The sequence below is a fragment of the Mesoplodon mirus genome (assembly GCF_964341445.2).
Source record: "Mesoplodon mirus genome assembly, chromosome: 12".
Classification (NCBI taxonomy): domain Eukaryota; kingdom Metazoa; phylum Chordata; class Mammalia; order Artiodactyla; family Ziphiidae; genus Mesoplodon; species Mesoplodon mirus.
Genome location: NC_138988.1, coordinates 106,215,912 through 106,231,874, shown reverse-complemented (window position 1 = coordinate 106,231,874; position 15,963 = coordinate 106,215,912). Strand labels below are relative to the sequence as shown.

Here is a 15,963-nt window from a genome sequence, read left to right as displayed (position 1 = left end):
ATCTCGCTTCTTTGATAAACCCTGTCTAACCTACAAACTAGAGCATGAATATATTTGTGTGCATGGTCATAGAAAAGGACCAGGAACTTAACTAAGAGTTTTCCTCCGGTTCCTTGGCGATACAAGATGAGTGAAAAACTTCTCCTTTTTACTTTTTATTTTTTGACCTGAGTAAATAGTTCCTTTAAATATTTTTCTCCACAGAGTATCATCTTTTTATCTTATTTTATTTTTTATCATTCCACAGGGGGTTAAATACCTGTGCATTCCAGCAGCGGATTCACCATCTCAAAACCTGTAAGTTTTTTTCTGTATTATTTGGACATGTTAAAGATAAAGGACTTAAAGTCGTCAGAGCAGAGGGACCTCGATGCACAGCTGCTGCCCTGCGGTGAGGTGGGGGGCCCAAGAGGTCAGTGCTCCTGGTTTGCCGGTCCTTCCATTGTGCAGCTCTGACGGTGGGGTGTGCATGAGGAGCCTCATTTTGTAAAGGGTGCCTCAAACCAAACCTTGAGCATGTTCACCCTTTCCCTGGAAGCTGTTGCACTTTGTCCAATAGAAACAGAATATGAGCCACAAACGCAAGCCACACATATAATTTTAAATATTCTAGGAGCCACATTAAAAAGTAGAAGAGAGACAGGTGACAATAAGTTTAGTAATATGTTTTATTTAACCCAATATACTCAAAATACTATCAGTTCAACATGTGCTCAGCATTTAAAAAGTGAGATATTTTATATCCTTTTATTCATACAAAGTCTTCAAAATCTGGTGTGCTTTTTACACTTACATCACATTCCATTCGGACCAGCTCCGTCTCAAGTGCCTAGCAGCCTCACGTGGCCAATGGCCACCCGAGGGACAGAATCCTTGGAAAGCTGGTCTGAGTTGAGAGACCAGGTTTTTCTGGTTAGGAAAGTCCTGCCCTCTCCTCCCCGCAGCTGAATACATGTCTGGTGCCGCTTTAGCTCTGTCTGTCCCTCCAAAGAGAGATTCATAGTCGCTCTGCTTTCCAGATTCCCCACAGTCATATAAGACCTGTGGGACTGGGCTTTGGCGAATGGGAGACAGGGGTTGGAGACCACCGAGGTTACAGCTGTGACACCACACTCCTCGGTGTCTGGAGGTGACGTGGACTAGATGAAAGTTTTCCTGAGCCTGGATTTGAACCAGGCAGGCTGAGAGGCACAGGAGCCGAGGACATGGCTCTTCAGTATGTCCAGCAACCCAGCCTCTGCCTCTCAGGCTCACCTGTGCTGCCTGTTTTAGGTCAGACACAACAACCCTTCCAGAATGACACGTTGCTGCGTTTCATCAGGGAAGAGGCTGTGGTGTTTGAGAATTTGGGAGTCCACGGGCTTGTCAGGATTGAGAACCTTCATGGTTCTCAAGCTTTATCGCCTGCAAGGCCTACATGTCAGAAGTACAGACCATACAATCATACCCCTCTGAAGTCTGTCCAATACTGAATGTCAGCCAACCTTGGTTCTTCACTGCTGGAGAGTAGAGAAATCACAGGTTATGCAATAATTTTGTGAGGTCTACCTGTTTGGAAAAACGGGAGGCTATAGGCAGATGGGCGGGTGGGGGAAAGAGTCCAGGTGAGGGCAGGGGCAGGAGGTGTAGAGTCAGACCAGGAAGGGGCAGGGGAGGCTGGACGCAGGGCCCACACCTCCTACCCAGAGCCTGTGTTTCCACAACAGCTCTCCACATTTCACAGAACAAGTCAATCTTTACGATCGAGGATGGTGAGGGAAGAGTTTATAGGATCACCAGGAAAACAGGAGTAGCCTAGATCTGGAAGGAGAAGAAGTACCAGAGAACTTCCTTGGTTACTAGTCGTGTCGAGAAACAGAAGTGGTTGGAGGGCATGGTGTATACGGAAGGAAGCGAGCCACTGCCTTTCTCTCGAGACCACGGCAACCTTCGGCCCGTGTTTTGGTGGCTGTATTTAGACTGGTTGCTCTGCTCTTATCTCAAACCGAAATTCTAACATACTGTTGGACTTGTCGGTACCTGATTGGCATCCTGACCCTTCCGAAGAATCCGACTGCAGCAGCCCATGGGTGTTTGTGGTCAGGGCAGATGGCCACTGTGCTCCAACCGCCCCAGGACTCTTCAGCTTCGGTGGAGGCAGGCACTGTGCTCCACGTCTGGGGCAAGGACCCTGACTCACCAGGTGAAGACAGCAGTCAGCGGTCCTGCCCTGTGCAGACAAGTGAGCGGTCGACCCAGACCGCTCAGAGATCTCAGGTTCAAAAGCAGCTCCCTCTGCCTTGGGCCCGTCATTCTAACGCCCCTGAGCTTCAGTTCTCTCATCTGCAAACGCCTGCCTCCAGGCTTTGTGGAGATGAGACCATGTGTGTGGAAGTGTTCTCTGTGACCTCCGAGCACTTTTGACAATAAGTGTGTTTTTACTCAAAGTGCATTGGTGCGGCCTGAGAGTTACAGGAAGGGTAGTTCTGGTGCTCAGGAGGCCCACTACGGATGCTGGGAAGGTGTGATCCAGGGAAGGATGGGGACAGAGGGTGCAGCAGCCGGTCCCCTGACTTCCGACGTCTCCTGGGTCTGTTCAGATCTTCTGGCAAAACCAGCCCCGAGCCCAGTCAACCTGGGACCAGAGGACTAGCTCCTAAGATTTGAACTAGTTCTCTCCTGTCCCAAGTATGTACAGATGTCTTGTTACGATGTGTGGTTTGCCTTCTTACCCTTTCCTTGAATCTGGCCAAGAGTGTGGTCCAGCAGGTGGGTGCTGCGGCATCTGAGCTTGGGGCTGGTGACAGGTCGAGCTGGGCAGTGGCCATTGCTGCCATTGTGAGTGAAGCCCTGCAGCAGCCCGATCTCGGGTTCAGTTGGAAAACGGGGTCCAGACCATAACTCAGGGAAAGACAGTCGTGCTCAGAGGCACGAGTGTGATTCTTTAGGGAAACTTTCATCTTTGATCCATTAGTAATAGCAAAGCTTATACACAAGTAAGGTGCATAAATGTCCACGATTCTATAAATGTTCCTTGCTTTAGTGAAGTTTTACAGAGATCGTGAAGTTAAGCTTGGAATTCGAGGGTACTTCGTATGTTAAGAGACAGCCTATGAAATAGTTTGAGTTTCTCTACCTGTTACAGATATTTCACTGGGAAGCACAGCCTGCCTTTTAACAGCGAGCATGCGTTCATTATAGAGTGAGATGGTGAACGCTGGCAGGCAGAACTCTTGACTTCTCTGTATCACCCACCTCGCTTTGGGTAGCTTGTATTTATTACTCACCAAGTAGTAGGAGCATGTGCAGGCTGACCGTGAACCTTCAGTTTCTGTATCATCCACCAATGTAGATGGTCAGGAGACAAATCCTCTTACTGCTCTGGAAACCCAGTTAGAACCAGGCGTCCTTCAGTCTAGCAACTTTGACTTCCTGGTGCCTAAGAGTTCCTATATTTAATGACAAAAATTAATTCTAGAAAACTGTATTGCTTATTTTTTAAACTTAGTTAAAGATTTTAAAAATTATTTCCAACTTTGGACATAATTTAAGGTTTTATATCCTAACACTTTCCCCACAAATCCCTATACCAGCAGGAATTCTTCTTGCTAATTATGCTTAGTAAGAGGGTTGTGACCTCTGGGGACTAACTGCGTTCGGTCACCGCAGACGCGCCCGAAAGGTCAGTTTTCTGTCTTGGCCGAACGCCTCGCAAACTCCCCTCCGATCTTCCAGGAATTTGAAATGCAGAACCCTGGCTGGAGACAACAGTCACACATCAGGATTCTAGCTTGGTCCCCACTACCGCCCCGCCTCACAAAGTCAGGACACGTGGAAGTCCAGCTTCTCACAGTGGCGACAACCCCACAGACCCCAGGCTGACGCGTTCTGTGTGATTTGCAGAATTGGAGGTGGCGTTGGGTTTATTTCAAATGCACACCCCTTCTGCCAGTGGCAGACGTGCAGTGGTTGAGTGAACTGAGGCTTCTGGAAATTTTTGCTTTTGCTTTCTGTCTGTGCTTCCCTGGGCAAGTCATTTGAACCTCACTTGTCTCCCCTGTGAAATACCTGTCTCACACGATTTCTGTAGCATTAGGTGAGGTAGTGCAAGTGTGTAAAGACACTAAGTGTCTCCAAAGAATCAGATTCCATATCCTGCCTCTTCAAGAAAGGAGTGTTAACGTATCTTGAGAGTGAATGGTTGGAGGTATCGCAGCTTATTTTATTCATTCTTAGTTTAATAGTTATCAGATTGGTATTTGTATTTAGACACCATAAGGGAAGGGTTATCTTTTTTGTCTTCTCTGTGGAGCTGCAGCATCGCATCTTCGCAGCAGAAACTTGCTGACAACAGTGGCTTGAGAGTCGAGCAGGGTCTCAGGTTCCTGGGGTTTTTGTGGAGAGAAGAGGCACCAGAAATGCAGAGAGCTTGCATTAAACCCTCCTTGCTTTATTCCACCTCCTGTCTTCTTGTGTGTGTTTTCTTTAGTTTAGCTCATGTCTTCTGTACTTCCAGCTCTCTTTTTCTCTCATTTACATTTTTCTTTATTTTTATTATTAAAAAGCAGTTTTGCAAGATCAGAGCTAAGTGGGCCCTGATGTGCTCTGTCCTGCTTCCAGACAAAGATGCACATGCACACCTGCACACACATGACTCCTGAGGACTTTGCAGTCGCAGAAATGAGAAATATGTGGAAAATGTGTATTGCGTTTTTCATAAGACTTCACTTATTCAACTTAAAAACCTATTTTTTAGTCTTAGACTATGTCGTCCTTGCTTTTTTGGGGTGGAACTGTTCTTTGTAAAATGATGTTGTAGATGGTAGAGAGGGGATGTTTTTCTGTTTGTTTTTAAAATGACCTTGTTTGGCAAAATGAAAAGTACAGAACACATTTTCCCCGCAATTTCTCTTTCAATGTTGACAGTGCAGGAAATGTAAACGTTGCGGAAGCCTTGACATAAATGTGCCGAAGGCTGCGTGCAGTCTGCTCCGGGAGAGGAAGTTTCCTTCCCGCTCACCTCGGCTGCAGTGAGAGCTGCCCGGTCAGCGCAGGGCCTGGGGGGCTGGACCGACTCTGCCCAGAGGGAAACAGCTCTCTGATCTGAGCCCACCCCCCAGAGCCTGCGCCCAGAGAGGACACTCCACCCATAGGCTTTTTCTTTTCTGAGGGAAAAAACCCCTAAGGGTGCTGGCCTTTCCTGGTCTTTTTCTCCTTTGCTTTCCTATATACATACTGCACACACGTGCATACACACGTACACACACATGTTCATACTCTGATGAGGGGCAGGAGAAGTGGCCTGGATCTTGTTGTGGCTTGTGCTGTCAGCGCAGCCTGGTCTGGCACTGCTGGCTTTGGGGTGAGCCCAGCTGCCCCCCAAGGTGCTGGGCCAGACCTCCCACAAGCAGAGTCCTTCCCAGCAGGACAGGACCGCCTCAGACCCCCCAACAGTGGGGACCACAGCCTCCAAGTCTTGCAGTCTTGGAGTAAGAAGAGATTGTCCAAACTCAAAGAATGAGCGTCATGTGGTGTAGCTTTGCTAGATTCGTCCAGCATCCTTCCCCAAAGGTCAGGAAAACCCAGCTGGTCCTGCTCTTGGCCTCTGGATGGAGAGGGCGGGCTGGGATGCACTGGCCAGTGAGGAGGGCCAGCACAGACTGGGGAGGAGGAAGAAAGGGACAGTGGCACAGCTGCTGGGCTGTGTACCAACCCCACGGAAGGGCATCTCTTGCCCGGCCCCCGTGCTCTAGGCGATTGTCGGCAGCTGCACGCTGGCAGCCACGCGCGCGTGTAGGTGCGCGTCCTTGTGGACGCGCCCAGTTGGCTGCCCTCCGACAGAGCTTGCCCGCGTGTCTTTGTGTGGAAGTAAAGGTACAGCACGAAGATCAGGAATAGGGAACCGGCGTTCAGTGAAACAGCCTGTGGCGGATGTGCTTCCCTCTGGGCTTCTGCTTTGATCCAGGGTTGAGCAACGTGCGGCCCGGAGCCCCGGGTATTTCCCACTGTGGAGGAGGGGGTGTGATGACCGGGCCAGGGCTTATGTCACAAGCTTCCCTGGAAATAACCTACCCCAAGAGCACTGAGCGCACCTGCCTCCTGGCTTTCCCTGGAAGAGGCACTTCTAGGAGTGTCTGTCCGGCTTGGCCTCGTGCCCAGTCTTGCCGGTGAGTCAGGTTTCGAGGTGGGGCTCCAAGCGGGCCCTCCGTGGGCATCATTAAGCTCCTGGGCCGGAGCCCTTGTCCCAACACAGCAACGGGCAGGAGCCATCGGTGGGTTTTTCCTGGACTTGACGCCTGATGCAGACAGAGCCGAAAGAGGAAAGGCTGGGGGGAGACCCTCCTCACAGCTTCCTTGTCTGGGGGCCCCTCACACACACGCTCTGGGCTGTGGCCACTTTAGATGTTTCCCTGCTGACCACACCCCACCTCAGTCTCTCATGCTGAGATGTGGCAAAACTGACCCTTGAACCCGGCACCACGCCTTATTTAGGACCTGGGTTTCATCCTGCGTGTGGTTTCGGACATGCAGGCGTGAAAGGCAGACAGAAGAGGTTCCCACCCTGGGGTTTCAGTAAAGGGGCTCACTTGTCATCTCTGCAAGGTGTCGGTGGCCTCCCCAGGGCCGACAGGTCCCCGGGACAAGCCACCCGCCTGGTGTAGCCTCCACAGTATGTTCCGAGGCCGTCCGTGCTCCCCACGCGCTCAGGCCGTTGTCTCTTGTTTCCTGATTAGCTCTTCCTTTGCTGGGAGGGTGTTCTTCCCACCTGTCTCATCTCAGACACAGCTCTCCTGGACCAGAAAGAGCCCCACAGAGGACAGGAGAGAGCGTGGGCTGCAGGCGTGGAGAGGCCTTTTGGGGACCCTTGGATACTGCAGTGTGGCCACAGCCTAGGGTACGGAGGCGTGTGCCCTCGGCCACCAGCCTGCAGTTGAGATGAGCCTGGGTCCTGGGCGAACTGCCTAGTCCTGGACCTACAGTCAAACCTGCCCACCCTCTGGCGTGTCTGCAGGGGAAACCACGAGGCAGAGGGTGGACGGGCAGCCTGCAGCCACTCCTCGGCCACGTGAGTGGCTCAGTGTCTTTAAAACCGTCGCACTTGTTAATATCGGGTAGACAGTGCTTGGCTGTAAATAGCAGAATATCTGATTGACAGTGTTTTAAGTTATAAAGACATTGATGTACTTCACTCCCTGCCCAAGAAGCCTGGGGTGGGTGCTCCAGGTCTGGGCAGCAGCTCCTGGAGCCCCCTTCCACCCCGGAGGCCTGCCACCTGTGGTCGCAGAGCGGCTGACGCAACTCTGGGCACGAGCCACTTCCCAGTCCCCTGGCAGGAAGCCTGGGGCAGAGATGCCCTTCCTTTTATCAGGAGGGGCCCCCAGCCCACAGCGTCCCCTTTACTTCTCTGTGGCCGGAACTGGAGGGAAGACGGGCCTCCGAGGGACTGGGAACTGCTGCCCCGACAGCCTCAGGGTGACGGAGGAGACCCCCTCAGCCCCAGCGCTTCCCAGTCATCAGAAGAGTTCACCGCCAGCTCCGCCTGCTGGGAGACGGGGTGGGCGGCATCACTCCTGCCTGCGCAGGGCAGCCTTGCCTCCAGGGCCACACCCTCTGCCCCTCCCTGCTCTGCTGCCTGGCCTTCCTGGCTTCTGCCTCGCAGCCCTGCTCCGAGGAGGTCTCCTCGGATTTCAGGATCACAGCAGGAATCTTTCCTTGCCTGATTCACAACAAGTCAGTTTGGAGGAGTAGCGTTGCGGCGCCCTGCTCACTTTGTACGTTTGTTTACACTGGGAGCGTTTGCCCCTGGGAAAGTCAGCAGAAGCACCCCTTGCCCTGCTCTATAGTCAGGTTTCAGGGGAGAGTCTAGAGTCTGTGGGTGGGACCCTGGCCCCTCCACACATGGTGGCATCAGGCCTGCCACTACAGTTTCCTCTGTGCCAGCTGCCCTAATCTAGCCGGGCACCGGCACTTAGGTTGCTGCCTTCTGCAGTCAGTAGCTGGCTGAGTTTGTTTGTCCCACCACCTGAATTTCCCCATTCTTACTAGATTCATTCACCCTGACGTGAGACAGCTGACGTAGTTTGGGTGGCTGGGAACTACACTTTATTCAGCTCTGAATCTCTTGCATCTTAGCAGAGTCCCTGCTGAATAATCAGTACTCAGTAGGTATTGTGACTTTAGTCCATGGGCACCTTTAGGTGTTTTGCTGCATTATAAGCCCTTCAAAGGCAGGAGACATTGAGAAGCATGTACTCTGCAGTTCCCCTCAGAGTACTTGTACTTAACCACCTACCCATCTAGAACATGCTCGTGCACACAGCTGGGCAGGAACCCGGGGCAGGGGAAGGGGGTCGTGTAAAAGCCGAGGGTCAGGAGAAACGATCATGGTTTCATCTTCATGCAGGACCTCAGAGTTTGCAAAGCACACTGGTGTATGTTTCTTCATCCCAGCCTGTGACACGTAGCTCCCACTTTCTAAGTGAGGTTAAGGGAAGCCAGGTGATGTTCCAGAAGTCCATCCGGTGAGGCCGAGCGGGCCTGGAGCTGCAGTTCCCCTTCCCCGGCCTGGAGGACGGGCAGACAGGACCTATCCACAGACGGTCAGAAGTGAACTAGCTTTAGGGCTCAGGGAGCCCACACTGGGTGGGCACCTCCCTCGCCTGGGTGACTGGTAAGCAGGTCACTGTACTGCTGAGTGTTGAGGGACCCAAACTGACCATGGGGCTGGGCAGGACCCACCCCCCAACAAGTCAGTGGCAACTGTGTGTTTCAGGGATCCCTTGCAGAGAACTTCTGAAAATTCCAGCGGATGGGCTGCCCTCCCAGACCTCAGCAGTGTGGGTCGGATTCAAAGCTGAGGCCGTTCCAGCCCCGGGCGGTGACTGGGGTCTGAAGCTGTGAACTCAAGACCTTTACAATAAACCTCAGTGGATTTTTCTTTTCATCATATGTTGAGTAAAATACAGAGATGTCACGTCTCTCCTTTTTCCTCACCCCAGGACAAGACATTTCAAAGAAAGTATTCAATTCATCCACGAGTGCCGCCTGCGAGGTGAGGGCTGCCTTGTTCACTGGTACGTGTGCCCCTGCCAGATGACCCCGGGCCTGTTCTGCTCACCTCCCCCAAACGCCCAGTGCACACCCCACCTGACCCCACCTGTTTGTTAGCCATTGTTTGCTTTTGTGCGGAGAGAACCGTACATTCTTTCTTTCCTTTTCACTTAGGATTTTCATTTTCTCAGTTAGGTTTCTGCAGGCACCGTTGAGGTCACGACACAGACACTCCTTTTCCAGCCTTCCTCCGAGATCCCGTCAGAATACGGGCTCCGCCCAGTGCCCATGCAAAACACTGCTTCTTGCTGGAGAGTTTTGATGGCATGTGTGGGTGTTTAGCATTGCGTTACTGTCGCACCAAAATGCCCATTTCTTCTCAGTTTATAGATTGGAGCTTTTATGTGTTTGGGGCTTATACCTTGCTTTAAAGAGAACTGCACAGACCCTTAGAATTGAGCAGTTCCTATGCAGCTATCCGCCTGCATTCAGCTGCCGTCTGTGTGGTACATACACATACACCTGTGCTCAGATGGTGCAGAGAAGGCTGCTCTGAAACCAGAACTCAAGCACAGTGCCCTGCACCCGACGCATCGCAAGGACTCGGGGAATGTGGGCCCCTGTTCCATCGCTGCCCATTTTCGTTTTACTTTTACAAAGAGCAGGACATGTAATAAACACAAAGTGCAGGTTTTGTGACATTTGCTCACATTTGCTTCAAAACACTTTGCGGTGCAGTCAGAGCCGTTTCAAGGGGCTCTGGAGTCCTGTGCCTGGTGAGTTAGCATCTGCCCGGGTGCAGCCCAAGAGTATGTATTTTTTTTTAACGCTCTCTCAGTTTTTCTGATACACAGGAAGAACCGCTACTTGAGAGTGGTTTTTTACTATTATTTATATTTGAATATGTGCAGGCCTGATATTCTAGGAATTTGTATCTCATACAGTTGTGTCAATCTGAAGATAGGCTTTTCTAAAAATGAGAAATGTGCTAAACTTCCCCATCTTAAACCGTTGCTGAGCACTCCAAGTCTGACGCAGCACAACCTCTCTGGGACCGCCGTAATTTGCATGTGCATTTAAAATCAGTCCCCTTACTCAGCCTGTGAGAGAAAATTGACCGTTATGGCCTGCAGAGCGTGCCCACGCTGGCATTCTGCTTATGTATGTGAAGAGGATCACAAAATATTTGGTAAGGGCTTCTGTATTTAATGAGTTTTTTAAGTTATAGACTTGGCCCTTATATCCCTAAGAAAACCAGACTTTAAAGACGTGAAGCTGTCTAAACGGCTGCAGATTATACCTGGGTTTGTTGCTCAGATCCTGGACCCGTCCAGTCCCTGGATGTCCTTTAGTTACTTTATCTGTCCAGGGAAATGGGGACTATCTGAAGAGGAGCTCAGGAGCAACAGAGAATCAGAAAATGAAGTGTCCAGAGACACAGCCGGTAGAAAACCAATGAAACAATGAGGCTACACAGGTAAAGGATGCCTGAGGTTCTAGTGTCATAAAGTAGGGAGAGCTGGTATGTTCTGAGTAATTTCCTAGTAATGTGCTGGCGTGCTGTCCACTCGCACTCCAAGGCAGGAAGGCTTCCTCAGTGAGCCTCAGAGCCCCCGACCCTCCCTTGCCTGTGTGGTTCTTGGCCCTGCAGCCTGGCCGGCGTCTCCAGGAGTGTGACTCTGGTGGTCGCATACATCATGACGGTCACCGACTTCGGCTGGGAAGATGCCCTGCGCACTGTGCGTGCGGGGAGGTCCTGTGCAAACCCCAACCTGGGCTTCCAGAGGCAGCTGCAGGAGTTTGAGGAGCACCAGGTGCATCAGGTGGGCGCTCAGGGGCTGGGAACACACCTCCGTCCTTCCATGCCCACCTGGACTTGTGGAGGCGGCTGGAAAGGCCCCCGTAGGTTGGCTGGTCCGAGGACACCCCTTCAGCCCCTCTGCAGCATCACTGGCCCCTCGTCCACCAGCCGCTGCGATCATTCCCTTTTCCCACCGTCCTCAGGCCCCATGTTAGCTTCTGTTTCTCTGCCTTGGGGTCAAGTGCCATTTCCTTGGTCAGGCTTGCTTTCACATTCTCAGGCCAGAACCTGGAAGAAGCAGTCATTTCTCTTGCTAGACACTGGCTGGCCAGCCTCAGAGCTGACTGCCCGATGCCCCTTGGGCCCCTGTTCATAGGGGCAAACCTGCACCATCAGGTAACAGGTGGGAGTGTAGGGGATGAGCTGTGTGACGTCCTGGCTTGTTTCACTTCTCCAGTTCCGCCAGTGGCTGAAGGAGGAGTACGGAGAGAGCCCTTTGCGGGATGCAGAAGAAGCCAGAGGCATTCTGGGTAAATACAAAGAGCAGGGGCGCGCGGAGCCCCCGCCTGGCGCCAGGCGCTGGGGTGGCCTCCCCGCCTCACCTCCTCTGGCCTACGGCGGCTGCACCACGGAGACCTAGCCGAGCCCTCGGCGCCCCTGCCCGCAGACAGGAAGGGGTGTCCCGGTGGATCCAGGCCCTCCCCGAGACCCCAGCAGCCCCACCCCCAGCTTCTGCGCCGCCCAGACGCCGCTGCCTCGCACCCGTGGGCAGGCTGGGGAGCGTGCGCGCGCGCGCGCGTGTGTGAGTGAGTGAGCGTGAGTCCTGAATGTGCGCGCTGCGGGAGCTGCCGTGAAAGCCGCACTGCCGGCGGCGGCCTCACGGCCTTTCCCCGGGCGAGGTCGGCTGGAAGGCACTTGGAGGTGGCCGTGGAGGGCCCCCTGCTGCAGCCGGCCCTGCCCAGCCCTGCCCTTCCACGCCCTACTCGGTGGTGCCCGCCTGAACCACCTGCCCTTCGGTCGTGTGGGCAGCACCCCAGACGCCCGCCCTCGGCCCCCATCCGGCTTCCCCTCCTCCCAGCCCCCCGCTGCTCTCACTCTGGGGGCCTCTTCGCAAGGCTTGCATGCACCTTTGGGGTTTGGGAAGGCACTGTCACGGTTTGCACTTAAAAATACATGTAAAATGCCTGAGCACTTATTAAGCGCCTGCGTGTCTGCTGTGGGTTTGGGCTTTGATCTCAGCTACCTCAGGAAATGGTGTTTGAAAAAGTGTTTCTCATTATTCCAATCAACTCCGCCTCACGGTTGAAAGCGTTTGGTCACGATTGCTTTTGAAGCCAAAGGGAAAAGGATCATGTCATTGGGCCCCTCGAAGCTTCTGACGCGGGCTTTGGGAGCACTTTGCGGTGGGTAAATCCGACGTCAGGCCAAGCCGGCTGGCAGGCTCCACACTCGCGCAGGCCCCAGATGTGCAGCAAGAAAGGAAAGCACAGCCGCGGAGCTTCTCACCTACAGCCGAGACAGTTTGCTCTAAAGTGATGTTTTCCTTAAACCAAAAAGAAATGTAAATATGTTAACAGAAGAAGTATTTAGGAGTCAGCTTGAAGGCTTAAATGAGGGCACAATGTGAACGCCTAGCTCTATTCCTGTAACCTGACATGTTGTCCTAATATCGGTCGCCAGTAACATTCTTTCTCCACGGCCACCCCAGGGATTCTGAAGTACTGGGCCTCTCTCAGAAGACTGTAATGTACCTGAAATATTGCAAAGCCAGAGTTTAGGTGCTGCCCAGAAGGAAAGCAACCAGAGTTCATTTTTCAGTGTCCAGAGGTAATTTGTGAACTCGCCTGTTTTCATTTTAAACAATACATATGCAATTGTGTCATCGTACCTTGGGAACTACGCGTCCTCTTTGACAAGGGAAGGATTTTTACCTGATTCCCCTACTGCGGCTCCTTCTTTGCCCGGAGCCCTGCTGCTCCCACCCGGTGACCATGCGGTGATCCCCGTCGCCACTCCTGAGGACCCTGCTGGGCACACCTGCCCCTGGGGACTGTCTCCTGGGCTGTCTCGTCCTGGGGTCTCGCCTCCACCACACGTGTGCTGCACGCGCTACGCCCGCCCTCAGCTGGGGTGTGGATCCCACTTGCTTCTGCCACGGGTGCCGCGAGGCACGTTCGGAGGCTGCCCCTGGCAGTGACGCTGCTTTATTTTAAGGCCACTGCCTTCCTCCGGAAGGAGGGTAGTGATGGCAGGAGATGTGAACTACTTTCCCTGGGAGAGAAAGCAGGTCCCCCGCTTGAGCAGAGGGAAGTCCGGGGTGCGCAGGGCCATCTTCCAACTCCAGTCTCAGCTTCACTGTGAAGGACACTACCTGGTGTGAAGACCACTTGAAGTCAGTTTCCCAACGTTCTCTCGTCTAACTCACTCCAGCGGGGGGAGAAGGCAATGGAACGTTTTACTTAAAGGAGAGGTCTGGTGGGATCACAGGAGCTGAGGTGCGTGGGCTCAGTGGCGGAAGGAGGCTTGACCTGTGCGCTGCGTCTGCAGTGCCTGGACGCTCCTGGCAAGGGCTCGGGGCAGGACACTTTGTGCCAGAACGGCCCCTGATGGGTGTGGGAGGACAGGCATCACAATGCTTATGCTGACTTAACAGGCCTACCGGGGTGACGAACAGGTCATCCAGGTGGAGGTGCCAGGCCTCGAGGCCCTGAGGTGTCTCCACTGCCCACCTGTGAGGGCATGCCAGGGGGCATGAGGAAACAGCATGAGGGAAGCAGGGTTTCTGGTGATGGCCCCAACCCTGTGGGCTCCCCTACCCCTCGTGGCACCCACGACAATCACCTGTAATCAGTGCTCTGCGGGTCACGAACTATCACTTTGAAGCTGTATAAACCCACAGAGAAGGTATTATTCATTCACTCGAGGCTCAGAGAGGCCAAGAAACACACCGCAAACTAAAAACGCTAGTGCTACTTTACCTGAACCTGGGTCTTCTGATCTCAAGTCAGTGTGCAGTGTGAGAGGGAGGGGCAGAGTGCCCTGGGCTTTGCACTTAGAGGTTTGTGAGGCTCTAACGCCAGGGCCCCTGGGAGAGCCAGCACCGCTGCCGTGTGCACGGCCGTCCGAGCCAAAACCTCTGCCCGCTCCCCCCAGTCTCTCTGGAGGATTTGTTTGGGGTCATGGTGGGTGGTGGCCAAAAGCACACGGACGTTTCCGTTAGGATGGTATTGACCGTGCTTAGATGTTAGAGGCAGAGGCCCCTTCTCCGAGACCAGAGCAGGTGTTCAGGTCACATGGACATGGGGACGGTGAACCCCCCTGCCCCAAGGGCCTTGCCTTGTTAGAGGAGGGGATCGTGGCCCTGGCAGTTTCTTTAGGCTGTCTTTTCTGTGATGTTCTTTGAACACAGGTCTGTCCAGCCTGGGTCTCAGGATCGTGGCCCGTGGTGGAGGAGACCTGCACTGCCTCTCTTCGTTCATTTGCCAGTTTGCTTGAGAAATGCTTATTCATCCCAGCAGGTGCTCTGGGACTCAGGCAGGATGCACAGACCCACCCCTGATTCTCAGAAAGACTAGCTTGGTGGGGTTGGCAGTTAGGAAAACTGGCGGTTACAGAGCAGGCCATACGCAGGGGTGTAAGTGCTCCTGGTGCTGTGTGTGGGGAAGGGAGCAGAGAGGCCATTCCAGTTTGGGTGAGGGAGGTCGTGTCCCAGGACGGCATCTCAGAGGAGGTGGTACCTCGTCGGGGCCTGAAGCATGAGTGCTGGAGTTGGCTGGCACAGTGGGTGCGGGGCAGTCCAGGCAGGGGCCTGGCCTGTGTGCAGGAGAGGCACAGTCACTCTGGGTGACCAGAGCAGGCACGGGTGGGTGCTGATGAGAGGTGCAGACAAAGCTGCAGAAACAGGCAAAGGCCCAGGCTTTCGCTCTCTGCTTGGTACAGTAACTGGTTTCCTTCTCACACCAGCCCTGGAGCTGACCAAGCTCAGAGGGCGGGTGCCCTGCAGCTTCCCAGGGTCTGGTCCCCAGGCGTGGAGCCTTGCAAGCGCGTGGACACCGTTTTGCGGGCACAGAGTGGGGCTTGCCGAACGTGCTGGGCAGGCGGGTATCATGATGGTGCGGGGGAAGGGGGCCCACGCTGGGGGCCTGTCGGGAGGCAGCAATCACGGCCATCCAGGCGACAGTCGTGGCGCCCAGAGCGGGGCTTTGGTGTGGAGGCGAAGGGGCTTGAGGGAGACTGGGGAGGGGGAGGCCAGTGCTCCCAGGACCAGAGCCCGTGCGGGGCTTGCTTCCCCGGCGATGGCTCTTCCCACACCGAGGTAGGGTGTGGACTCTGGCACGTTGAGGGCAGACTGAAGGGGCCACTGGCCAGAGGCATCCACGGGGCTCACCCCCTGCTGGCACCCAGCTTCGCGCACCAGGGGCTCAAGTCTGTCTACAGACCCGGAACAGAGTCCCAGGCACCATACTTGTGACAATTCATGTCCAATCCAAATGTCCAATTTATTAATTTATTGTGAAAGAAAAAACATTAGCTTTATGAAGACTAATTTTATCCCCTAACTAGGCTGTCTTTCATTATCAGATTTTTGGAAGCCAACATGCTGTATACCTTAACTTACACAATGTTATATGTCAGTTCTATCTCAATAAAGTGGGGGAAAAAAGGAGTAAAGCACCTTGTAAATTAGTCCTGAGGTATCTCCCTACGCTCCCGGATGTGGGGCTGAGATCTGGGGGCGGGGTGTCCTGACAGGCGTATCCAGAGAGGCGTGCTGTTGCCATAGCGCCCTGGAGCATTTCTGCAGCCTCCAGCCTCCTACGTCCCTGTCCTCGTTCTCAGCAGCCACCCTGGTCCGCGCTCCCTCTGCCTGAGCTGGTTCTCTAACTTAACTCACGTCTCTCAGAGCAACTTTGTCAACCTTGGGCTTCTCCCTGGGGATAGGTTCCCACTGGGGGCTTTTTTATGTATGGGGTGCTGGTTCTCTCCAGCTTCCGTCTCAGCAAGGGACCCCACTTCCAACTTCTGGGGCTGCTTCCTTTTGCTGGTGCATGAGACAGCCTACAAATTCCAGGGACTGCTGTGCATGCGTGTGTGTGCACACAGCTGTGTTCTGTTCTTAACTTTTATTTTAG

General features: G+C 53.6%; 1 protein-coding gene across 2 annotated transcripts in view; it reads left to right on the top strand.

Moving 5' to 3' along the window:
* Positions 1 to 15,963, top strand: part of DUSP22 (dual specificity phosphatase 22) — a 64,582-nt gene that overhangs the window by 34,450 nt on the left and 14,169 nt on the right. The window contains exons 4-7 of one of the 2 annotated variants that reach the window (XM_082637917.1): positions 248 to 297; positions 8,979 to 9,053; positions 10,682 to 10,853; positions 11,289 to 11,361. In XM_082637917.1, coding sequence (XP_082494043.1) covers positions 248 to 297; positions 8,979 to 9,053; positions 10,682 to 10,853; positions 11,289 to 11,361 — 370 coding nt within the window. Of the gene's footprint in view, positions 1 to 247; positions 298 to 8,978; positions 9,054 to 10,681; positions 10,854 to 11,288; positions 12,027 to 15,963 lie in introns of those variants that run through there. The other variant, XM_082637916.1, reaches the window with a different exon arrangement.